This window comes from Delphinus delphis, chromosome 17 (genome assembly GCF_949987515.2).
Source record: "Delphinus delphis chromosome 17, mDelDel1.2, whole genome shotgun sequence".
Classification (NCBI taxonomy): Eukaryota; Metazoa; Chordata; class Mammalia; order Artiodactyla; family Delphinidae; genus Delphinus; species Delphinus delphis.
Genome location: NC_082699.1, coordinates 3,025,840 through 3,051,255, shown reverse-complemented (window position 1 = coordinate 3,051,255; position 25,416 = coordinate 3,025,840). Strand labels below are relative to the sequence as shown.

General features: G+C 44.1%; 1 protein-coding gene across 4 annotated transcripts in view; it reads left to right on the top strand.

Moving 5' to 3' along the window:
• Positions 1–25,416, top strand: part of RB1CC1 (RB1 inducible coiled-coil 1) — a 60,158-nt gene that overhangs the window by 23,526 nt on the left and 11,216 nt on the right. For 3 of the 4 annotated variants that reach the window (XM_060035372.1, XM_060035371.1, XM_060035373.1), the window contains 11 exons: positions 1,472–1,674; positions 3,337–3,763; positions 7,502–7,672; positions 10,278–10,462; positions 10,629–10,815; positions 10,900–10,981; positions 11,103–11,164; positions 12,438–12,541; positions 13,254–13,380; positions 13,468–15,368; positions 23,512–23,677. In XM_060035372.1, coding sequence (XP_059891355.1) covers positions 1,472–1,674; positions 3,337–3,763; positions 7,502–7,672; positions 10,278–10,462; positions 10,629–10,815; positions 10,900–10,981; positions 11,103–11,164; positions 12,438–12,541; positions 13,254–13,380; positions 13,468–15,368; positions 23,512–23,677 — 3,615 coding nt within the window. Of the gene's footprint in view, positions 1–1,471; positions 1,675–3,319; positions 3,764–7,501; positions 7,673–10,277; positions 10,463–10,628; positions 10,816–10,899; positions 10,982–11,102; positions 11,165–12,437; positions 12,542–13,253; positions 13,381–13,467; positions 15,369–23,511; positions 23,678–25,416 lie in introns of those variants that run through there. The other variant, XM_060035374.1, reaches the window with a different exon arrangement.

Sequence of the window (25,416 nt, the reverse complement as noted above, 5' to 3'; positions counted from 1 at the left end):
AAAAATCAAGTAAGTGGTGAAGTTAATGGAAAAGAAGTGAAAAACATCCATTTTAGATGATATGATTGCATATTCGGGAAATTTGAGAGAATTTAATAAAAGCCCACTGGAAGGAATTGTAAGGTTGATTGGGTGTTTGATAAATAGATAAACATCATTCCTATTTCTCTGTATTGGCACTGCTTTAGAATAGAAATGGGAAATAAATTGCATTCTCAATAGCAACAACAACAAAAGTCTATAAAGTTCCAGAACATAAAAACTTATTATTTTTTTAATCTTTAAAAAAAAATTTATTTTATAATGGAACATAGTTTATTAACAATAAAACATAATCAAATGAAAAGATATATTCTTAATGTTCATGATCATATTCTAATTACTATCTGTTCACTAGCTTAATTAGTTACAGTTAATTGCTATGATGAAGCATTTTTGCTTTGGGGGGGTGAGGGGAATTTGGTTGTTTTGTTTGTTTTATTTGTTTTACATAAAATGGATATTAAGTTTGCTTGGAAGGATCACTGTCCAAGTTAAGAAAGTGATGAGAAAGAAGAATGGGAAGTGGAGGGAAGAATGTACCTCCCAGTTTGTAACATTCACCCAGAGCTACTCTAACCAAGACAGAGACCCACAGTCAAACTGTCCATCACGTCAGCAATTAGAGGCTCAGTCTTTTTCTTGTTTGTTTTTTTGCTGCACCACTGGGTTTGTGGGATCTTAGTTCCCCCACCAGGGATCAAACCTGGGCCCCCAGCAGTGGGAGTGCAGAGTCCTAACCACTGGACGCCAGGGAAGTCCCCAGCCCTCTTGTCTTTTAACCATCCAGAGCGTGGTCTCCAGAGTCAAGTTTCCCAGTTACTTGGGTGACCTTGGACTGTTGTCTTTACTGCTAGTGAAATTAATAATAGAGTGTTGTTTATTGATAAACATATTTGAAAATGGACATATCACAATTACACATTCATAATTTTTAGTGCACTTTCACAAAGTGAACGCAAATTTTAAAATACGGTGTCACCCCAAAAGCCCCACTTCATGCTTTCTCCCTTTCAGGACCCATTATTTCTTTCATGAAGTTAACCAATATCCTGACTCCTAAAACGGTTTGTTTTCTTTTGTGTCTGGCCTCTTGGACTCAGCATTACGTTCCTGAGACTCGTTCATGTAATCACGTGTATTAGTGGTTTGTATTCACTGCTGTGTAGTATTCCACCATAGCAAGTTCACAGTTTTACTTTTGATGGTTGTTGCTGCGTTGCCCTGTGTGGACCTCTAGCTGCATTTACTCCCAGGAGCAATGAGTTCCTCCTCATTATCACGGCAACAAGCAGGAACCAGAAACGGAAACTTTCCTGTAGCAGTGCTTCCTTTGAAATGAGTTCAGAGCACATTCATGCATGTATGTAAGTACACATATGCACACAAACATTACCTTCTTTTACCGATTATTTCTTCTTTTCCAATATAGGAGATGTATGAAGTTGCCAAGAAACTTTGCTCTTTCTGTGAAGGTCTGGTCCATGATGAACATCTTCAGCACCAAGGCTGGGCGGCAATCATGGCCAATCTGGAGGATTGTTCAAATTCCTACCAAAAGCTACTTTTCAAATTTGAAAGTATTTATTCGAATTACCTGCAATCCGTAGAGGACATCAAGTTAAAACTTACTCAGTATGTATGCCATTAAAATGGATAATAAGATGTTTGTTTAAAATACCTTTGCAATTTATCAGTAGTTTTAGTAACAGTAATTGCGTTCTTAGTAGGCCATATATTTATTATAATTGAGGTTCATGTTTTTGAGACTTTTATGATGACTTTTATGGACTGTAAGATTTTTAAAATTATGGACAGTTTTATCCTCCATATATTTTATGAATCTGCCATGTTTCTTTTTCTTGTATTTTCTTTATGTAAAAGACTCAAAATACTTTTGAAATCATTTAGAAACCAGGAACCTTTGTCTCTTGCCTTGCTACCAGTTTTACAATAAAGTAAAGCAAAATGCAGAAGTAACAATCTAATGGGAGTGGAAAAGTTTTCAAACATTAGGCAGTCAAGGAAAATTCTATTTTTCTTTTTAAATATTGCCATATGATGAAGGCTTGCTGAGATGGAAAAAAACCTTTGTGTTTCGGTTCTCATTTAGATGTTTTTCTGGTTCTTTGCATATAAGCCCATCTGATACCCATTGGTTCTTTTTTAAAAGGGCTATAATGAATGTAAAACAATACGGCAATAATTCCACACAAATGTAGCCCTTTGTTGTGTGTGTGTTTGTGCTTTCAGTGTTTTGTATTCATTTTTTTTGGTTCTTAAACTTTTTATTTAACTAGAGTTGGAGGGAAGTATTTTCTTTTTCTTCTTTCAAGTGAACTTTATTAATTGAAGTTTCTCTATTTTGTGGCATGAATGTTTAGAACGTTTTGGCCTTAAGTGGACAATGGGGTGCATCTTGGGAAGGAAGGAATGATTAATGAAGACTGGAAGGAGCATTTACAATTTTTATAACCTGAGATTTCAAGTAACTGTTTTGGGGGGTGGGTAGTTCTCTCAGATGTTAATTTAATGTAGGATCCTGAATTATTTTACATAGTTTTTACAGAAGTCAAATCATCAAGATTTCATCTTTTCCCCATGTTTTTTTTTGTTTGTTTGTTTTTGTTTTTGTTTTGTTTTTGCGGTACGCGGGCCTCTCACTGTCGTGGCCTCTCCCGTTGCGGAGCACAGGCTCCGGACGCGCAGGCTCAGCGGCCACAGCTCATGGGCCCAGCCGCTCTGCGGCATGTGGGATCTTCCCGAACCGGGGCACGAACCCGTGTCCCCTGCATCGGCAGGCGGACTCTCAACCACTGCACCACCAGGGAAGCCCTCCCATGTTCTTTTGACAGCATACATCTATCTACCTGTTTATTTTCAGGGAGTGATGAATGCAAGAGTTAACCTTAATCTCTAATAAGAGTGTTAATTTTATGCTTTGCTTTCAATATATCAAAAATGTTTTATCTTTAAGCTAATCAAACATTAAACTTTCTATGGTAAATCTTTTTTATAAGTTCCAATTTTTTATACCTTAAGGTTTGTTAAAAACCAAGTGTCCACGTGTCTAGTGTAAACTTGCTATCTTTAGAGGGTGTTTCAGCATGTGAATGACATCCTCCTTCTCTCTGTCTTCTTTTAAAGAACACCTCATGGACTACTTAGATGCATGTAGTGTTAACAGAGAGGTGGTGAGATTTCTGTGTGTGATAATAACATATTATTTCTTTCAAAATGCTAACCTCTGACTAGAGCAGTCCCATTATTTTACTGACAGGTCTTTTGTACTTTAAGTTTAGGAACTGCGGTTTCAGTCATGGCCAAGATTCCACTGTTGGAGTGCCTAACCAGACATAGTTACAGGGAATGTTTGGGAAGACTGGATTCCTTGCCTGAATGTGAAGGCTCAGAAAAGGCCGATATGAAAACCTCCACTGAACTGGTGCTCTCTCCCGATATGCCTGCAACAATGAACAAACCCTCCTTAACCTCATTTCACAAGTCCGTGCAACATGTAGCCCCAGACACCACAGATGCTGAAAGTGGAAAAGAAATGAGGGAACCTTGTCCAAGTCCTGTCCAGCAGGACGAAGCTGCAGTAGATGCTAAAGACGGTGACCTGCCTTTTTTTAATGTTTCTTTGTTAGACTGGATCAATGTGCAGGATAGGCCTAATGACGTGGAATCGCTGGTCAGGAAGTGCTTTGATTCCATGAGCAGGGTAAGAGTCATCTGATTTTTCTTGTCATTTAACCACTTGAAATTATGTTACCTGTACTAAATATTTTCTGTACAGTAATGGGAGAAGGGGCGGGGGTAGTACCATGTTATAGCGGAAATAATGAGCCTTGGAATAAAACTTTATAACCATATCTAAGACTTCGGACAAATCAAATCATTTAATGCATAACCTTATTTATGAACTGATAGTAAATTTGGGAAGATGGTTAGAAGTAATATAGGTAAAATCTCTATGCAGTGCCGAGCCTTGAGGTGTCCACTCCAATGGGGATGGTCTTGGTGGTGGTGGTACTTTGAATTTTTTTCTCCTGATCCTGTAATGTTGCTTGGACTTTTTAATATCTTCTGTCCTCTGATTTGTCCCTACAGTGAGGCTCTTTGATCTGCTCGGTAAAACAGTCTTGCTGGTTTTCATTATTGCGCCTTGAGTACTGAGCATTCTCTACAAGTAAATCGATAAAATGATAACATTTGGCCATCGCTGTTTCTTACATTAACTTAATAATGATTCATACGTTCACATTTACAGATGCTGTAGAACTTTCAAGCTTTTGGGGGGAAAATATTAATGATATAATTTCGTTTTTATTTATAACAGTTTTTTACACTGAGAATGATTGACGTTCGATGAAATACACAAGTCTCGAGTGGTTAGTTCACTGGAGTAACCAACATCCAAAGGCAGATACATTGAACCTTTCCACCTCCCGGAAAACCTCCATGGGCCTCTTTTGCATCACTCCCCCCACCACGCCCCCCCCGCGACCCACCCCCTCCCAGGGAACTCATCTCTGAGGTTTAAAAGAAGTAATTTTAGATACAGTATCTGCCTGAGATATTTTAAAATTCAAAACCTAGACATTGTGTTTTTAGTTTGTAACCATAGTGACTTGTGTTTTGGATTAAGTTCTCCCCCAAGTACACTTATAAAAACTTTTAAACCTGGGGAATAAATCTGAAATAAACCTCTTCAGATCTGATCAGTAAGTGGATAGAAAATCTTTGAGGCCTGAGAGGAGGTTGTTGAGGCACGTGCGTCAGTGATGCCGACCATATGAAACAGTATTTTGAAGGCTGCTGTTGTCTAAAGATGATGGGCAGAATACTTAAACTTTTCTCAAAAGTAAACTTTTGACTTGGAAAAGAGACTTATTAATCTTTGGTTGGTTATTGGGGGAAAGGCAGCACACTGTCTGGGATGCCTGGAAAATAGCAGCATGTTTTCTCGTTTAAGTTGTTGGACAGTAGAAATGGAATGCATTCCAAAGTTTATTCTTAGTTCTCTCAGTACACCCATTTCCTTGATGACATCCTTTAGGCATTTCTTTTATTTTGACCATTTATTATTTGTTGTCAAAGAACGCTTCAATTAAGACATTTGCCAGGGTGGGGAAGCATGGAATATATTGTGCAAAGATTACTGCCAAAAATGAATGAAAACTAGTGTTCCTATTCAAACTGTTGACATTTCAGTAGCCTAAAAATTCCATCTGTGATTGTGGAAAATCAACCACGTGATTGTGATAGGGTGATTGAAGCGTCATCTTTTATAATTCCACGTGAATCAGAGAACAGGGCTCTAGGCCACGAGAACCACTTTTTTAAAGGGCTTGCATTTGGCTTTGTGTTTGCATGTTTAAATGAAATCTAGCAAAGCCATAAGTTTTATTCACTTTATATGACAAGAGAGAAGAAACAGTGGTCCTTTTCTGGCTTAATAACGAAAATTCACAATAATTCATACCTACAGAATTCAGTGAATCTTAAAATATTCTTCCATGCTTGTCTGTGTAGTTGTGTTGTACTCTGCGTGAATTATGAGATACAGAAGCATTAGAACCAGGAGCCATGGTTTGGAGTTTGTTTTTTCTTCCTTAAATCACTGCTGTGTTTTACGTATAGCTGTAACTTGGCCCAGGTTGAAATTTTGAATTATTTTAGTCATCTTTTTTAGCCTTTTATCACCCTCATAATTTATAACTAGTCAATACTTTGGATTGGAAATGTGTGCACATTGGACTCACCATGGAAATGAGGAAATGTTCACATATGCACAAGTTTTAGTTAATATTGCGTGAAGCAGGTGCTGCCCGTGTTAAATAATGGCTGTGTTAACTTTTTTGTGATGTTAGAAATGCAGCTTCTTATTGACTACACTGAATTCTTGATAACAGTTCATTTTCAACTGCTTTCGTATGTTGTCTGTGAACCTAACACTGTACCTAAACTGAGTAATTTACAGTCCCTTTGTGGCGATCAGGGAAGACACGAAGGAGGTGGTATTGACTAGGCCCCTCACAGGGGGGCTGAGGTGGGCTTCAGCAGCTGGCAGGACAATCCGTGTGAACAAAGATGAAGCTAGAGAAACAGCATTTGTCTGCAGTTCAGTGTTCTGTGCTTTGGGGACGCGTCTGGGTGCCGAGGGAGCCGTTTCGGGATTCCAGCAGAGGACAGCTTAGTAATCACGGCCGATGTCCCCGTGGAGGTGTGAGCGGGCAGGCAGAAACCCGCTGAACATTTGTGAGAAGGATGAAGGGTTGGACAGGCGCGGGGAGTTCACCTCCTTCGAAATCCTGTAAGAAACAGTAAGGATGGGCCATAGCACAGAGTCCTGCGGGATCTCGCCGGTTTATGGAGGAGACAGAAGAGGAGCCAGACCCAGCGGAGGGGACGCCCGAAGCTGCGAGGGGTGGTCTCCCTCCCACGGGTAGGTGGGCTACACTGTGAGCCCCGCCGGAAGCCAGTGCACGGAAGACGCCAGTGTGCAGTGTTCTTCCAGGGGAAAGTGGAGCAGGGTGGAGAGAATTTTGGGGGTTCCTTGAATTACCTAAATCCCAGAAATCTTGGAGAATTAAAGCCCGGGAACAGGAGAGATTGCAGAGTAAGAGAGTGTAGTTGATCAAGCAGCTTCCTTGAGGAGCTGCAGACTGAGAATAAAGGTCTCTCCAGGAGGGAGGGAGGTTTGAAGGTGTTGCTTTGTTTTAGGGGGAAGTTGATCGATCAGACAGGTAATGACCTAAGAATGTGTTTTCGTTATTAGTTCTGCTCTACTTCATAAGACCTTGAAAATAACATTTTCGGTGGGATATTGAGAATTGAATGAATTGTGGCTTGAATTGAAAGGTGTAATGCGGCTTCCCTGGTGGCGCAGTGGTTAAGAATCCGCCTGCCAGTGCAGGGGACACGGTTTGAGCCCTGGTCCAGGAAGATCCCACATGCCGCGGAGCAACTCAGCCTGTGCGCCACAACTACTGAGCCTGCGCTCTAGAGCCCACGAGCCACAACTGCTGAGCCCACGTGCCACAACTACTGAAGCCCGCGCGCCTAAAGCCCGTGCTCCACAACAAGAGAAGCCACCGCAGTGAGAAGCCCGTGCACCGCAGCAAAGAGTAGCGCCCGTGCGCAGCAGTGAAGACCCAACACAGCCAAAAATAAATTAATTAATTTTTAAAAAAAGTTTAAAAAAAAGTGTAATGTCTAGAACTAGATTCCTACTTATGTATCCCAATATAATCAGTAATAATTGTGTTTTATTAACACCATAACTACCCTGTTCTTAACCTTCTTGTGGAAATATAACCTTGATTTCTCATGCTTTTGCTTTTCTGTATTTTTCACTATTACTGTTTTTCATTAAAGCTGTGTATCAAAATAGTGTGAAATACATTTTAAGCTATTTGCAGAAAATTTCATTCGCACATGTTTCCTTGTCATTCAGCTTGATCCACGGATCATTCGGCCCTTTATAGCAGAATGCCGTCAGACTATTGCCAATCTGGATAATCAGAACATGAAGGCCATCAAGGGGCTGGAGGACCGGCTGTACGCCCTGGACCAGATGATCGCCAGCTGCGGCCGACTCGTCAACGAGCAGAAAGAACTCGCTCAGGTGCTTGTCGCAGACTTCTCTCAGGAAAAGGAATTCGCGGTTTTCTAGACCCGTCTTTTATGTCAGTTGCTGTGCACCGTGTTTTCACTTCACCCATGAATGCTGTTCACACAGTATTACTGGTTCCACGTAGTAAAGGTGGAGGCCAGTTCTTCGCGTTCGGGTTTGAGAGCACCACGTGAGCTGAGGCTGCGGAGGGTGACGGGGAGGCGGCCCGGAGACGCTGTGAACGGCAGGGGAGACCGGCGCACGCGACAGCCCCGTGCTCGCCACCCGAGCAGCCCCCGCTCCCTCCTGAGGAAGCCGGGAACCTCAGAAAATTTAGGTCTCGTTTAATGCAGTGTTCTAGGAGCCCTGTTGCCAGGTTAGGTTGATGACCAGCAGAAGGTGGTGGAATCGAGGGGAGTTTTCCACGTGGTGACTGGCTGTGACTCTCGACTGCTTTGTGTGCCCCTCCCCTGGCGAGAGCACTCTGTGAGAACAGCCTGGAGCCGAAAGAGGCCACTTTTCTAACCTTGACGCTCACACATGCTTTGCTGGTTCAACTTTCCCTGCCACCATTTTTCCTCTAAATGTCTTCTTTCATTAGAACGTCAGAGTGGTCACTTTAATGGGTACAAATGTTGTATTTCACCTGCGTGGCTGAGGACGTGTAGTATCGGGGAGGTAGATAAAGCGTGGAGATAGAGCCTTGCTGTGTTCTTTTTAAACATGTTGAAAATATTTATAGCATTTTTATAGTTTACTAACTGAATTCATCTTGTAATTACCAGATTCTCTTTTTCTGTCTCTTGATTTTGGATCCGGCCCCCTTACTGTGAACTGAATTTCTTTATCTTGTGTTTGCACCGAATGGAGTCCTCTCAGTGTAATGCTAAGATAGATGTGATACTGGGTGTCCTTGGTTAATTCCTGATCTGTAAAAATGATCGACATTTCACCATTACAGTGTTCGTAGTAGGTTGTTTTTCCTCCTTGTTTTAATAGAAACCCTTTATCAGATTAAGAAAGGTACGTTCTGCTTCGAATCTTGGACCATCCTTGGATTCTTGGAATAAGCTCAATGTGGTCATAGTATATTGTCTTTTTAACGTATTAGCTGTATTCCTTTTAAGGAATACATACATCCTTGATGTATTAAAGTCTATCATACGTTAAAATATCCTTTAGTATTTCCTTCCAGGGGCAAATGCAGGTTTTGTCATTTGAAAATCCTTTGTTTCTGAAGGATATTTTCTCTTAATAGAGAATTCTAGGCTGTTACTGATTTACTTGTAGCACTTTGCCTTTGGTTTGGGTTTTAGCAGTTTGACATGGTGAGGTGTGGCTTTCTTTGTATTTCTCCTGCATTGGGCTTGTACTTCATGAATTGTGGATTGATGCCATATTTTTCTTGGATTCAGTAAAAAGCAATTGAAAACCTATTAAGATTTTATCAAAAGAGAGTAAAGCAGTAAGTTACTTTGTAAAAATAGATTAAGTTACAGAAAAAGCACAGCCACGGTTAAGCACGCAGGATATTGAAAGAAAAATAAGATGTAAAATAAATACTAAAATTATCTTACTTTCATATATTGAATCATCTCGACTTTTTTTTAACACACATCATTTAAACTTAAATATTTTCATGATATTTAGAAAAAACATGAAACAGAAAAGAGAGAGAGAACTACCAGAAAGTAAAAAGACACACTTGCTGTCCTTTGTTGGTTGTGTGGTTGAGCCCTACCAGGATAATTACCTATAGTAGCAAGTGTGACAGCGAGATGGGTGTGCAGATCCTAAAACTTCTATAACATGGTAACTAGTGAGTAGAGTAGGGAAAAAACCTGTGAATACAGTGATCAGCAAGATGTCTCATCAAGATGTCTTTGGACTTTTTTTTTTTTAAGTGTTTGCTCTTGGCTTTGGCACATCTGTCTGAATTAATCTATAGTCTAAAAACCATCCCTGCCTAACAAAAAGATGCAAGGTTCACCTGTGAAAATAAATAAGGATAGCTAATAAAAAAGTGTGATAATTACTTTTCCTATGAAACAATAAAATACACTGTAGAAGTCATTGTTCTAAAGATAATGAGCACAGATCAGTGGAACAAAGTGTATAATAGCCCAGAAATACCAGAGGAGGGAATGACTTTTCAGGGAGTAGTGCAAAGTCGATTGATTTTTATTGGGGGAAGTGTATAATATGCTATTGAATATCATTGATTAGATTAAATCTGTTGTTAGTTTTCACAGGGCTTCAAGTCAGTGCCCCTGTTTTTATTTACCTGTGCTCTGACTGAACTGTGGTGTAACAGGAGTTTACAGTCATAGGTTCTAGTTCTGATTTGCCTGCTGTGTCCTTGGATATGTTGCTTTAGCTTCCTGGGTCTCATGTTTTTTTTTCTAGCACGAAAATGGAACAGAATTAGATGAGCATACATTTCTTAAGAACTCTGAATCTTTGCTATGGACACACCTACTACACTCAGAAAAGTAGGAGATTTTAAAATCTTATTTGAAAGTAGAACAGTTCATGTCTAACGTAAAGCTTTTCCTCTTAAATGAATGCTCATGGTTTTCATGAAAGTTAATATCCTTTAAAATATTTTCTCCCAAAGGGATTTTTAGCTAATCAGATGAGAGCTGAAAACTTGAAAGATGCGTCTGTGTTACCTGATTTGTGCCTGAGTCATGCAAATCAGTTGATGATTATGTTGCAAAATCATAGAAAACTGTTGGATATTAAACAGAAGTGCACCACTGCCAAACAAGAACTAGCAAATAACCTTCATGTCAGACTGAAGTAAGTGATTCTAGGGTATCTAATTTGGGATGTTGAGAGTTGATTTTTTTTTATTTCTCCCAAGTGATGGCGTAATCTTATCACCATGTTGACATACTTCACTGGTTGATTGACATGGGCTTGGATGATGTTTACAGAGCTTGTGTGTCTTGATTTCATTCTGTAGGTGGTGTTGCTTTGTGATGCTTCATGCTGATCAGGATGGAGAGAAGTTGCAGGCTTTGCTCCGCCTCGTTATAGAGCTCTTAGAGAGAGTCAAGATCGTTGAAGCTCTGAGTACAGTTCCTCAGATGTACTGCTTAGCTGCTGTTGAGGTTGTCAGGAGAAAGATGTTCATAAAACACTACAGGGAGGTATGCAGGTTGGATTGTACTTTGATTGTGCCTGAGCCTCAGTGACTTGGCGTGTGACACTAACAGAGGCTTTCCTTTTCTTAGTGGGCTGGTGCTTTAGTCAAAGACGGAAAGCGATTATATGAGGCTGAAAAGTCAAAAAGGGAATCCTTTGGGAAGTTATTTAGTAAGTGTTCTTTATTAATAACATACTTTTTAAGAAAAAATGCTGTTTTTATTTCATAGATATGAATAGCATTATATAGCATGAGTTGTAAAATAACCATATTGTTAATTTCTTTACACAGGGAAGTCCTTTTTAAGAAATCGTCTGTTTAGGGGATTGGACTCCTGGCCCCCATCCTTTTGTGTACGTAATTTATTTTCTAATATGACTAAATCCTGTGTGTGTTCAGACCTTTATTTCAGAAGTAGAGATATTTATCAGAAACAGAAATTTTTTATCAAAATGTTTTTGGCTTTAAGATGAATTCATAGTTTTTGGTCAGGAGTTTTCACTGCATGGGACGATGAAGTCCTACTGCACTGTCGAGATGGGTGGGACGATGAAGTCCTACTGCACTGTCGAGATGGGTGGGAACTCACCTTATCTGTCTCCACCCCTCCTGTCCCTGCTGCCCTTTCCCTCCCCTCCCCTCCCCTATCATTCATGTTGCACAAATCAGAATAGGGTGACCCATCAGGTCATCTTCATTGAAACCATGAAAAATAAGGTTGCTGTATTTCTAAACCAGAGTGGTCTGGGGACCACTAATTTTATTACATGAAACATATGATTCCGTGATCAAAGAAGTTTTGGAAATGCTGTAGGTTTGTTGTTTTCTCCTCAGACACACTGCTTAACTGTTCAACATGTGTTTGTACTGCAGGATTCCTTAGGGCTTTAAATGTATGTGCTTTTGTGTATCTATGAATGAGTGTTGTAATAGGCAGGATTTCCCACACTCCTTTATCTAGAAACCCTGCTTAATGAAGGGTGTCTTGACGTCTCTAAATCTGCATAAGTGATGACTCAGACCATTGGAGTTATCCTAAAAGGTGCATTTCTTGGCAGTATTTATAAAGAAATGGTAGATAATTTTTTTATGAATCTGAAATTGGCTAAGACTTTGTATTTTGGAAAATGTAATGAAAAGGTGAAGAAAAGGGCAAGGAGGAAGTTTTGCGTAAGAAAAAACGATCTTTACTGCATTAAAACAACACAGCACGCTAGTAGGTGACAGGAATAGATACAGAGGGCTGGGGCTGTCCTCACGACTGTGCTGTTGGTCAGGTAGAAACTTGGGAATAGCCTGTGTAATAGCGAGACAAATGGGTTCCTTTAATGCTGGCGGGAATACCAGAATTCCCATGAAAAGACGCTGAGAACAGAGAAGTGGGGAGTGAGCACGGCAGTTGATCACCAACAGCTTGCACGTCCCTGTTATTTCAGACTCAGAAAAGTGGTCTCCCCATCCTCACTGAATAGTCCCTCATTTGCCTTTTATTATTTTATTCAGTTTCTTAGGTGTGAGGAGATCATTTGAAGCATTTTTGTTGGTTATTGAATTTGATTATACTAAGAAATCAGTTACAAAATTATACTGTATATTTTTTTGTAAATTACTATTTTTTTAATATAGACACAGAAGCCTCGAAAGTTTGACTGTGAACTTCCAGATATTTCATTAAAAGATTTACAGTTTCTGCAATCATTTTGTCCTTCCGAAGTTCAGCCGTTCCTCAGGTAAATACAGTTCATATTTTTAGCTTTAGTTACTGCCTTGTGATGATTTCGTTACTCTGGAGCTGTGGGAAGGGCAGCAGCACCGCGAGGGGTGCCGGAGCAGAGGAGCACATTGTGAGAGCTGGCTGCTCGTGGCTGCTGGGAAGTTTCTGGGGAGTATAAAAGTGATCAGAAAAAAATGAAGAAGATAAACTAGGAGGGAATTAATGCCTTACGTGAAGTTAATTCTTTTCTGGTAGTGATCTGACGTTGTTGCATACTGTGAGAGATTTCTGATTTATCACTTTTATTTACTATATATATTTATTTATTTATTTAATTGGAGTATAATTGCTTTCCAATGGTGTGTTAGTTTCTGTTGTACAGTGAAGTGAATCAGCCACATGTATACCTATATCCCCTCCCTCTTGGACCTCCCACCCCTCTAGGTCGTCACAGAGCACTGAGCTGAGCTCCCTGTGCTGTACAGCAGGTTCCCACTAGCTATTTATTTTACACACGGTGGTGTATATATGTCAATCCTGATCTCCCAATTCGTCCCACCCTCTCCTTCCCCCCCCTTTAATGATATGTCTTAGTCTGCTTGAACTATTCCTGGTATTGACTGAAAGACGATGGTGAGTTGCTTTTGACATAGATTATAGTATTTGGTTGCAGTTATCCATTTTTCATTGAGAAATTAGAAATCTAATTCGATTGTGCTCTGTTTCAGGGTGCCCTTACTTTGTGACTTTGACCCTCTACACCAGCATGTACTTGCTCTACATAATTTGGTAAAAGCAGCACAAAGTTTGGATGAAATGTCACAGACCATTACAGACCTACTGAGCGAACAAAAGGCAAATCCCGTTCTTTCCAGTGGTTCGCCCGTTAGCGTAAATGCCTGTGTTGCTGCAGCTCTGTAAGCCTGTCCCTCTCTTTTCCAGGCATCCGCGAGTCAGACGTCCCCACAGGCGGCTTCCTCACCCCGGATAGAAAGCACGACAGGAATCACAACTACTACCTCACCCAGAACACCCCCTCCACTCACTGTGCAGGGCCCCTTGTGTCCTGCAGTCTGTCCCTTAGAAGAATTGTCTCCGGATAGCATTGATGCACATACATTTGATTTTGAAACTATCCCCCATCCAAACATAGAACAGACTCTTCACCAGGCTTCGTTAGACTTGGATTCATTAGCAGAAAGTCCTGAATCAGATTTCATGTCTGCAGTGAATGAGTTTGTAATAGAGGAAAACTTGTCATCTCCCAATCCTATCAGTGATCCACAGAGTCCAGAGATGATGGTGGAATCCCTTTACTCCTCAGTCATCAATGCCATCGACAGCAGGCGAATGCAGGACACGAGTGCCCGAGGTCAGGAGCAGTCGGGCCACCACGCGTCTCTCGGCGTCCAGCTGGAGAAGTGCCGTGTCACTGCCCACGACTCGCACCTCAGTGTACAAACCATAAAGGAGGACCTTTGCCACTTCCGAACGTTTGTGCAGAAGGAACAGTGTGACTTCTCAAATTCTTTAAAGTGTACAGCAGTAGAAATAAGAAACATTATTGAAAAAGTAAAATGCTCTTTGGAAATAACACTAAATGAAAGACACCAAAAAGAACTACAGTCTTTAAAAAGCGAATATGAGGGCAAACTTGCTGCACTAGTAAAGGAGAGTGAAGAAAATGAAAACAAAATCACAAAGCTGAAAGGAGACTTGGTGTGCCTTGAGGAGGTTTTACAAAATAAAGATAACGAATTTGCTTTGGTTAAACATGAGAAGGAAGCTGTCATCTGCCTGCAGAAAGAAAAGGATCAGAAGTTGTTAGAGATGGAAAGTATAATGCATACGCAACACTGCGAGATGGAAGAACTGAAGCAGTCACGGGAGACCGTGCTAGCAGACTTAAAGAGGCTCCGCGTGGAGAACGATGAGAAGCTCCAGCTGTTGAGGGCAGAGCTCCAGTGCCTGGAGCAGAGCCACCTGAAGGACTTGGAGGACACTCTGCAAGTCAGGCACACTCAGGAGCTCAAGAAGGTCATGACCGGCCACGAGGTCTGTTTGGAGAAATTAGAAAAGGAAAGTCAACAGAGAATCGAGCAGATGCAAGATTCTCATGCCACAGCCATCCAGGAAAAAGAACAGCAGCTCCAGGAATTAAAACTCAAGGTTTCTGATTTGTCGGACATGAGGTGTAAGTTAGAGGTTGAACTTGCCCTGAAGGAAGCAGAAACGGATGAAATAAAAATTTTGCTGGAAGAAAGCAGAGCCCAGCAGAAAGAGAGCTTAAAATCTCTCGTGGAACAAGAGACAGAACATTTGAGAACAGAGATAGGTAAACTAAACCAGAAGATTCAAGATGATAATGAAAATTACCAGGTGGGCTTGGCCGAACTACGAACTTTAATGACAATTGAAAAAGATCAGTGCATTTCAGAGTTAATTAGTAGACACGAAGAAGAATCTGATATGCTTAGGGCCGAGGTAAACAAAGTGACATCATTGCATCACCAAGCATCTGAAGTAGAAAAAGGCCTGAAAGAAGGATTGGCTGAACTGCAGAGTAAACTGGACTCAGAACTGAGTGCTCTTGAGAAAGAAAAAGATGAGAAGATCACCCGGCAAGAAGAGAAGTACAGAGCTATTATCCAGAACCTTGAAAAAGACAAAGAGGAATGTGTCATGTGGCACGAACAGGACCGAGAACAGCTGATTCAGAGGCTTAATTGTGAAAAAGAGGCAGCTGTTGAGACTGCCCGTAAAGAAATGAGCTTGGAAAGGGAAGCTGTTGAGAAGGAGTTGTTAGAAAAAATTAAACATCTTGAGAGTCAAATAGCAAAAAGGTAAGAATGAACTTTAGTCTCTAATCATAAAATTAAAGTCTCAGTGATGGAGGTTTTAATTGTGAGCGTAATCGCAGTGCCTTGATTTACTCATTTACCTTAGGTAATACCTTAGGTAACGGTAACAGTGGAGATACTTTATGAAGTGAAAACGTACTTTTGAAAGTAGTGTTTCTCACAGACATCTAAAAAGAATTAACAGGCTACGTGAATCCATTAGGATGGCTTTTAAAAATGGATTCGTCTTTTGGATTTTGAGAGGAATAATTTTTGAAAATTTCCTATGTTTTCGGGATCTTCTTATTCAAGTTATAAATTTCCTTTTGGTTTGTTTGTAGTTCTTTCCCTAAATTCTTCATTTGAAAGTTACTTATTTTCATTCTTTTAAAATACTGTATGTATGTATGTATAAAGAGCAGCAGTTAGTAACTTCCGGGTTGGTGCTGTGTAGCTTTCTGGTGGTTATTTTCTTGATATTACAATTTCAGTTATTTCCTCTGTGATTCAAAAGATAACGTTAAATGCTGGGTTTATACAGTGGTGAGGGTTTTTGCGTTGTTATTGTTGCTGCCGGATGTTACTGCCTTGGCCGAGAGAAATTGGGCTTCTGCATTTCCACTCGTTAAAATTACTTGAAGGGGTTTGTGGCCTAATAAACAATTTCTAGAACGTTATCGGTTGGTTCCATCATTAATTTTTCCAAGGGAACATATGATAGGTATATTTGCATTGGCTGTTTTAACCTCTGGCCGGAGGTTAAAGGGACTTTTACACCGCCTCCAGTGATCGACTGTCCGCTGTGTGGTGTTCATACCCTGGTGCGCAGTTTACCCTCCGCGTCTGTTTTGAAGACAGAAAGCCTTTATGTGTTCTGGAAGGATGGCGGGCTCTTAGAGGAACTAGGCCATACTCGAACCTTCTCAGAGCTTGGGGGACGCCGAGGTCCCGGCAGTCACCGCAGAAGGCCGGGAGGGCACCGGTGACACAGCAGGAGGACAGACGCGGGCGCGCCCACCTCGGCTGGCGGCCGGCGGGGCCCCTGGGACGGCGCGGCGGCTCCGGGCGTCCCCGCGGGGCCCAGCGATGGGCTCGGGGTGCGGCTCGGCCCGGGACTGTGTTCCTGGACGACGGGGAGCGGCCCCGGGGAGCAGGCCCAGCCGCCCTTCTCCTTCCGGACTCCACGCTCGTCCTCCTCGTTGGCGGATTTCCGGTTGCAGAGGGGGTTCCGTGAATAATCCGGTGCAGGTGAGGCTCTGGCACTGGGGTGGGCGCAGCACGGCTGGCCGCCCGGCACCGAGCACCCTGGCCTCCCGCGGCTCCCGCGTCTCTCTCACCCGCACTGACCTGCCAGAGCCAGGCTCCTGCGACGCGGCCTCTGTCCCCCGTCTCCCCTCCCTGGAGCGTTCCCGCCACCCCGGAGTGGATGCGCGGCTCTTCGTTCACCTTTCCACACGGACGGCCTCTCTCCCATACTCTGTTGGCCGGTCCTCCCCCGGGGCGGGCGTCCTCGAGTTCACTGCTGATCATGGGCGCCCCTGCCCGCCGGGCTCTCGTCCTGCCCCTGGGCTCTGGAGCCGGGCCGCGTGTTGTGCAGCGTCCTCTGGAAACCGGGCCCGCCAGTCTGCTTCCCTGCCGGGCTCGCCGTGGCTGTGATAGAGGGAAGGGAGGCACCTCCTGTGCCTGCCTGGCGCTGCTGGGGCTCGTGTGGGCCCGCCTCGCGTCCACCACGTCGTCACCCGAGTGTCCCCCCCGGCGTCCTGGCTCCGTGGGCGAGACAGTGTCCTCTTCCTGACAGGCGGCTCGGGTCACACGGTAACTGGGGAGAGCACGGTCAGGCTCTCGGCCTCTACAGACCCAGGAGCGAGCCCTGAGCCATCTTACGGAAGGGAAACGCTCACCTGCTTCAGAATCCTGAGGGCCTCAGCCGCGATTCTCCTGTAGGACTTGCCGGGGCCCCGTACACTGCCCGTTTCTGCTGCAGACACGTCTGGCACCCTCTGGGAGACGGGCCCCGCCGCAGGGCAGCTGGCACGGGTTGCAGGGGCTCCCACACAGCAGGAGGCTGGGCAGGTGTCCAGGAGGAGCTGAGCGTACTGGGTGCTGCCCGCAGCCCTCGGGGTCCTCACCCGCACCCTGGACGGGCGTCTCGCAGGCCTGGACCGCTGGGCACTCAGAAATCTCGCTGTGCTGACAGGCTTGTGGGCTTCCACGGCCCTCATTGCTCACCCCACCGGCACTCATGTGTCTTGCCCTGGTAGCTCAGGTAGTGGCTAATTCCTGTTTACCAGGCCTGAGGAGCATGTTGCCATAAGTGGGTTGCATTAGTGTGATTTCTTGAGGGATAGCAGGAAGATCGATAATGCCTGCCAACGAGACTTCAACAGAGGCCCGGAGAGTTGATCTAATCCTGGATAAGACAGAGTCGATTGCGGTCCCTGTTGGTGAAATCACACTGCTTCCTGTGGTCTCTACCCGGGATTGATAGTCTGTGGCCTGTGGGAATCCAGCCCACAGCCTGGTTTTGTAAAGACAGCTGTATTGGCTCACGGAGAGGCCATTTCTGCTTTGTGGCTGCTTTCAGCAGAGTTGAGTAGCTGTGACGGAGATTGTCTGAGTAACATTTATACTATTCAGTATTTGTCTTTACAGAGAAAAGTTTGTTTATCCCTGGTCTGTACTAATAAGAATAAAGGGGGAGGAAATCACCGAATCAGTAGCTACATGTCAGGTAGTAGTGGTCTTGTTAATTTGCTCCAGTGAAGAGGTTATGTATGAAATAGCAGTTTTATTGGAGTCACTACCTGATTAAATCATGATAACCCGTTGCTTGTTTTTATGTTTCCGACAGGACGCATACTTAAGTTGAGTGAGATTGTGGTAGAAATCTCCTCTGTGTTTCAGGGATTTTATGGCTCTTCCTGCCGTAATGGTCCTCGTTCCATCAGTAGGGGGACCAGCAGTGATTCGCCAACAGTTGCTTTTACATCTGTTCCATTTCAGATCCTGGATGGAAGGACGCGTCTCTCGTGTATGGTTGTCAGTGGTGTCCTGGTGGACCACAGCGGCATTAGAGTCACGTGAGAGCCGATGCTCAGGATTCCCTCAAAAGTTGATTAATTACCTTCCTTGAATACACACTCAGCCTGGAAAATGGCCGTGGGTCTCTTTGAAGGTTGGAAAGAAAACTCTGTATAAAATTTTGGCATTGTAGTTGGTGACTGACTCAGGTCTTGGAATTGGGTGAAAGATGGCGATTCTCTGGAAGTTAGATCTCTGAACGCCAGCTACTGGGTTTTTTAAAAGTCAGTTTAAAAGCCTTTATCGGCCCATTCTGTTAGAGCCCTAGTGACAGCCACTGCCAGAGGTTTTTCTGGGTCAGACTTTCGGTTGCTCAGGCTCTGCTGCCTGTGAGGGTGCCACGTCCTGCGTCTGGTTAAGTGGTGCTGGTCGGCCCCTCCCCTCCAGAGCCTGTCCTGCCCGTGAAGCTCGCTGAATTTTACTGGCTTGTCCCGCCACTCTCCCTGTCCTGCAGGCGCCCTGCAGAGCCTTTGGGGTGGTGTTTCTGAAAGCCTTGGTGAAGGAGCATTCTCTGGGCCCTACCAGGGGTATATGATAAAGCTCGAGATTTTAGTTTCTTTTTAAAGTGTCACATTTTGTCAGTGGTAACAAATTATGTCATTTATTCATTGAAGTAACGTTGATCATTTTTGAGAAAACATCTATCAAAAACGCAAGTCTAAGTAACCAAAGCTTGTCATTTTTCAAATAGAAGTAGCGCACCATGAAAGAAGGTGCTCCTTCGGCGCACACAGAACAGCTGTGCAGGTGCTTTGCCATGAGACAGACGTACCTCGTGATGCAGAAGGGCTTCGTAGGTACTTCTCGTTTTGTCACACAGAGGATTAAAAGATGTAGGCTCAGTGGTCAGGATCCAGTAATATTAATAATTTTACTGCATCAAGGATATTCCAAAGTAAACCTGCCTTCACTTGGAGCGCCTTGAAGTGCAGGATACAGTGATTGAGAGTATAGTTGGTGCTGCTGTCTCTCCATTAAGGTGTCAACAGTTTTATCATCTGTGCGATGCCAGCAGGGAGTAAAAGACAGCATCTTGGCGTCATCGTGTGAGTAGTTCTGACCTTAGTGATCCCTGGACAGTGTCTTAGTTACCTCCGGGGTTCTGTGGATCACCCTTTGAGAGTCACTGGTATAGGGAACCAGTTGGCACTTTCTGTGAAGGCTTCCTTTTCAGTATTCTAGGCTTTGTGGGCTAACTGGTCTCTGAGCTATTTAGCTTCGCTGTTGTATCAAGAGGAGTGAGAGAGATGAACAAACAGGCGCGGCTGTGCTCCGGTGAAACTCAACAGGTCACAGGCCGGATCTGGCCCGCAGGCCGTGGTTTACCCGTTAGGTCCACGTCTCAGGCAATCACCATAGCAAACTGATAATAGCTAATATTGAATCTAGAATCTCTGGTCTTTACATCCACGCAAATTTTGGCCTGATTCTTCCTGTTCTAACTCTCATTGGATCCATCCGTGTGCATACTTCCTATGATTCTGCCAAAATAAATGAAGAAAATCTTGCAATTGTATTTTCTCCTTGGTTAGATTTTTAGCTCCTCTGGGATCTGGGGATTTGAAAGCCGCTCTGGGTCTGGTAGTAGTGAAATGGTGGGAGAGGTTGTCGAGAAGGAAGATCAGCTTAACTGAGAAGGGACCTCAGGAAGGTGATCCTGATCTCTCCAGGGAAGGGGGTAGGGGAGCTTGGTGGGCACTGGGGGCTCCGCTGGATGTCTCCAGACTCTCGCTCCCAGAAGACACAGCTGTCCGGTTCTGCAGTGGGGGCCTGGCTCCACTGGAGCGCCCATTGCCCTGGCGCCAAGGTGGTTGCTGCCTTCCGGTTGGAGCTGGTCAGAGAATCAGTTCCAGGTCCCTGTCTTGATGGTTTTCTCCCCTAGGGTCGTATTTGTATCTGTCTGGTATGAGCTTAGAAAAATAGAACCTCTTTTAAGTATTCCAAGAATAAAGGGTTTAATACTAGGTTTAGAACTTGTGTGAATTTGGGGAGGGCTGGCGGAGCGAAGGGTAAGCGTTGCTGCTGAAGGGCTGGGAATCGGTAGGTTCACAGTCACCTTAAGTACAAAGCTGGTGGCTCGTCAGGAAACCGTTACAAATTCTCTGGAGATTGCTGCCAGGTGTCTACTGAGACGTCGACCCAGGAAACCCCTTGTGACCCTCGCTGCCCTCCTGTCTGGTCACAGCGCCCTCTGGAGTGATAGACTCTTTAGCACTCCTTCATGCAGGTAACTTTTTGTTGCCAAACTTGAAACCAGAGCTTCCTGGGAAGGGGATTCTGGATAGTGTCGTTCTCGGCTGCCGTCGCACAGAGGAAACCCTTGAAAGGAGTGAGGAGACTTGAAGGGAGTGGTGCTGATGTGACGACATGAAGGGAGTGGTGCTGTTGTGACGGCACCCGGGCCAGCTCCTCTCCCAGCCGTCCCCACTCGGCCGGTTGTCCATCTGCCAGCAGCAGCGTTGAGAGGCCACCTGCCTGGGAGAAACGTTGGCGAGATATAAATGGGAGTATTAATTATGTCTGTAATGTCAGAGAGGTCCCGCAGATCAGAGAGAAAAGGGCAAACAATCCATGAGAAAAATGGGCGGAGGATGTGAATCGACAGGTCAGAGAAGACAGGAGACAGACAGCCAGGGTGCGAAGAGCTGCTCCGTCTACTTGGGATTAAGCAAATGCAGAATTAAAAGTGGGTGCCTTATAACTGGGAAAAATGAAGTCAGTAGTATATATTATTTTGAGAGTTGAGGGCAAGGGCTTTCTCACACCCCGTGTACACGGAACACGCATGCAGGACACGTGTGTGTGGTTTGTATGTGTCGGGAAGCCTGCCTCCCGTGCCGCTCATAGGCGTGTGTCCAGGAGCAGTTGCTGTGGGTCTGCCTGGGGACGGGAACACTGGAATAGGGTGTCGTTTCGAACCTCTTATTCTGTGATCTCAGAAGAGTTTTTGAAAACCCACGATCAACTACTCGGTTACTAGGCCCAAATCTAATACAGTCACTGATGGGGGAGAGGCCACTCTGGTGTGTGTTCAGTGCGGGTTTCCTAGTTACTAGGAGCACTGGGTGTAATAGCTTTGCTCGCACACACTGGTTCATGGACGTGGGGGAACCAGAGTTGCTCTGTTTCAAGTTCTGTGTGATGGGATGACGTTCCCAGCTGGTAACAGATATACTTTGCTTCCTTCAGTTTTAAGTTCAGGGCCTTTTTAAGGTTTTAAATTAATATATGGAAAGATAGGGTTGTGTAAGTTTCTCTTTTGGGGGAGGGCAACCTTTATTGATAAATTTCTTAGATTTCCATGGTAGTACCGCTGGATCAGAAACAGCTTTAGCTAAATTGTGAGATACTGGAACCCTTTTTTATGTCTTCTCCCCACACAACACAAACATGGCTCCTAATTCCCCAGAGGAAGCCCGCCAGTGATGCTGTTAAAAAGCTACTTAAAATATTCAGCTCTTCCTTACTGCTCAGTTTGCTAGGGTTAATGCCCCCTGAGGTCAGCCGCCTGGGGCCTTGGAGTCCTGCAAACTGCATCTGAATGATGGGGCTGGTGGTAATCTGCAGCGTTTTCTATGGGAGCCTCCAGCAGTGTGACACAGTGTGTACTTTGGCTCAGACTAATAATAACAGTCCCTCGATGTCATGGGATTGGTTCCAGGACCTCCCCCAATACCAGAACCCGCCGAAGCCCAAGTCAGCTTGTATAGAGTGGTGCGGTGTTTGCATATAACCTCCTGTGCACGTCAGAGCATCTCTGGATTACCTGTAATACCTAACAATGCAGGTGCCGTGTAAATAGTTGCCAGCCCTCAGGCAAATTCAAGGTTTGCTTTCTGGGACTTTCTGGGATATTTTCAACTCGTGGTTGGTTGAATCCGTGGATGCGGAACCCAAGGATAAGGAGGGCCGCCCATAAAGCCACGAGAAGCCCTGCCCCAGCACAGCATGGTTCTTGATCATTCTTTGTGTTAAAAGCTCTTTTTTGTTTTTTTTTTTGGCTGCGTGTGGACTTTCTCTAGTTGCGGCGAGCGGGGGCTGCTCTTCCTGGTGGTGCGCGGGCTTCTCATTGCGGTGGCTTCTCTTGTTGCGGAGCAGAGGTTCTAGGCGCACGGGCTTCAGTAGTTGTGGCACTCAGGCTCAGTAGTTGTGGCGCGCAGGCTCAGTAGTTGTGGTGCACAGGCTTAGTTGCGCCGCGGCAGGTGGGATCTTCCTGGACCAGGGATCGACCCCGTGTCCCCTGCACTGGCAGGCGGATTCTTAGCCACTGCGCCACCAGGGAAGCCCCGTAAGCTCTCCTTTCTTTGTTTTTACTGCCAAAGTGTTCACCTTGCGGGTCAGTATATACCCTGTGCTGATGTCACGGGTGCTCATCCTGGGTGTTGGGGATGACCGTGTGTTTACAGAGTCAGTAGTGTCTGAACGTCCTTGTGCCTGAACTGTCCTTCCTGCCTCATCCTCACACAGCACTGACCCTGAAATAGAAACAGCACTCCCCTCGGTGCACTGGGCAGCGTACAGGTGCAGGGCACCTAGGAAGGAAGGTCCTTCCCGCCTGTGCATGCACACGCGATGTGAGCGCACAATTGCACTCCTACAGGATTCTTATTACTTAGCGTCCTGTGTCAGCTGAAACCTCTCATGCAGACATGCCCCGGTGTTCTGACCAGGATCCTTACAACAGTCTTTTAAAAATCTAAATTCACTATATGTCATTCTTTCTAGACAAAATTCTTCAGTGACTTTACATTGTACTTAAAATACATTTGGTTACTTTTTAAAAAAAATTTTATGGTTGAGAGTCTGCCTGCCGATGCAGGGGACACGGGTTCGTGTCCCAGTCCGGGAAGATCCCACATGCCGCGGAGCGGCTGGGCCCGTGAGCCATGGCCGCTGAGCCTGCGCGTCCGGAGCCTGTGCTCCGCAACGGGAGAGGCCGCAACATTGAGAGGCCTGTGTACCGCAAAAAAAAAAAAAAAAATGTTATTGAAGTATAGTTGATTTATAATGTTGTGTTAGTTCTGTGTAATTTTGAAAAAATTAATGCTGTATTTAATTTTTAAAGTCATACCATTGAATCTACCAAAGAAGATTCTTCAAGCCTAGTCGCTGAACTTCAAGAAAAGCTCCAGGAAGAAAAAGCTAAGTTTCTAGAACAACTTGAAGAGCAGGAGAAAAGAAAAAACGAAGAAATGCAGAATGTGCGAACGTCTTTGATTGCTGAACAACAGGTTTGTAGGTCTCCCACCTTACTGCATTCATTTGAGGTCTAGAGGAGATGAACATACATTCACAAGTAAATTTTCTTTGTGTAGCTGAGGTTTCTTATATCTTAAATGTGATTTTCCCACATTGATCCTGATGGCATTTATTATTAAATATCTTCTTCGTGATAGAAGCATTTTCTTTTTAACCGTCGTTATGTCACATAGTAGGTGCTTCAGAATGAAGCAGTGCTAGGTTAGAAAGAGGCAATGTAAATTCTGTTCCTGGTTGCCTAGCTACCTGTGTGACCTCGTAAACAGCATTTAACCTCTTCACATCAGTTTGGTGTTTTTGCAAATGAAAGTGTTTGTACTGCTGCATAGATGATATTTGAATTTTTTTTTCTAAACTCTAAAATTTTATTCTAAATTACATGCTGATAATTCTTATCCATGTGATAGGCTGGCGGTAGGTTATGGTGGAATACTGTTGAACTTTGGTGATTCCCTTATTAATATGGATCAGTGGTGAGAGCTGACGCTTGTGAGGTCAGCAGCGGCCAGTCCACTGAGGGTCAGGATGCCCTGTGAGGGAACATTACATCAGCTACGGTGCTGGGCAGCAGTGGGAGAGGAAATAAAGGAGCGACGCGGTTGGATTTCTACGTAATCAGGATCTCTGGCTGGGGCGCAGGGCAGAGTGAGGGCTGCCAGAGCAGACCGGTGTGAGAGCAGGTGTAAGTCAGGCCAGGGTAGCACGACATCCTTTTTTATCCCGAGGAATACGTTTCTGAGACTGGTAGGCATGTTACAGTTAATGTGCACATTTAATGTGGTGTGGTGTAGTTTTCCTTTTCTTATTGTCTTTTTAGAGTTAAAAAAAAATGTCAACCAGAGAACAGAAAGAAAATGTAGAAGTAAAGCTCCAAACACTTAGGAACTTTAAATGTTAAGGCCTGGGGAAGGACAGAGGAGCCTGGAAAAGGGGGAATGAGAAAGAGTAACCGGAAAGAGTGTGCTTCACGGAAACCAGGGAAATGCACTGCCCAGGGCTGGGAGGAGCCACCAGGTTTAAAGTGAAGAGGCCATTCAGGTCTGTTTTTAGAAGTCTGAAGTTGTGCATTCTTTCATGTCTTCTCCTCCGTGAGCTAGGTCTTTCTCTCCCGCTTTCTTGCTGCCTGTCTCTGTGCTCCTGTGAGCCTGTGCAACTGCAGACTTCCAGCATTAAGGGGGGATGAAATAAGACGGAGACCAGCGTGGAAAGCTGCCAGCCATCTGATCCAAATGTAGTTCTTCTTTTAATAGCTGTCAGATGAGAGGGGAGGTGACTCCTAAGGTACCTGCCAATTTTAAGTGGTGCTTGGATGTTAAGTGGTAGTTACTTGAGTTGATTTGTAACTAGCTTTATAAGGGCTCCTTGGCCCTAGTTGGCTCTTACATTAACTAGTCTTGTTTCTCATATGTGTATTATAAATTGTGTTAACTTTTCTGAAAATCCATTTGATATTGCAGAAACAGCCAGAGGTTATGAAAACAAAGTAACTAATGTACTATTATAAATATTTGTTAATTTTCTACCATAAATGATACAGAGCAATGGTTTAATACAAAGGCATATCATAAATATTCTTTTTGAGGGGATCTTCCTGTCTGCTTTCTGGCTAGAAATGAGTTTAACTCAGTATTTAACAAATTCACTAATTTTGGCCCAAGAATGCCACGTTCTTGTTAAACGTCTCTGTTTCTAGCATCATTGGCATTAATGA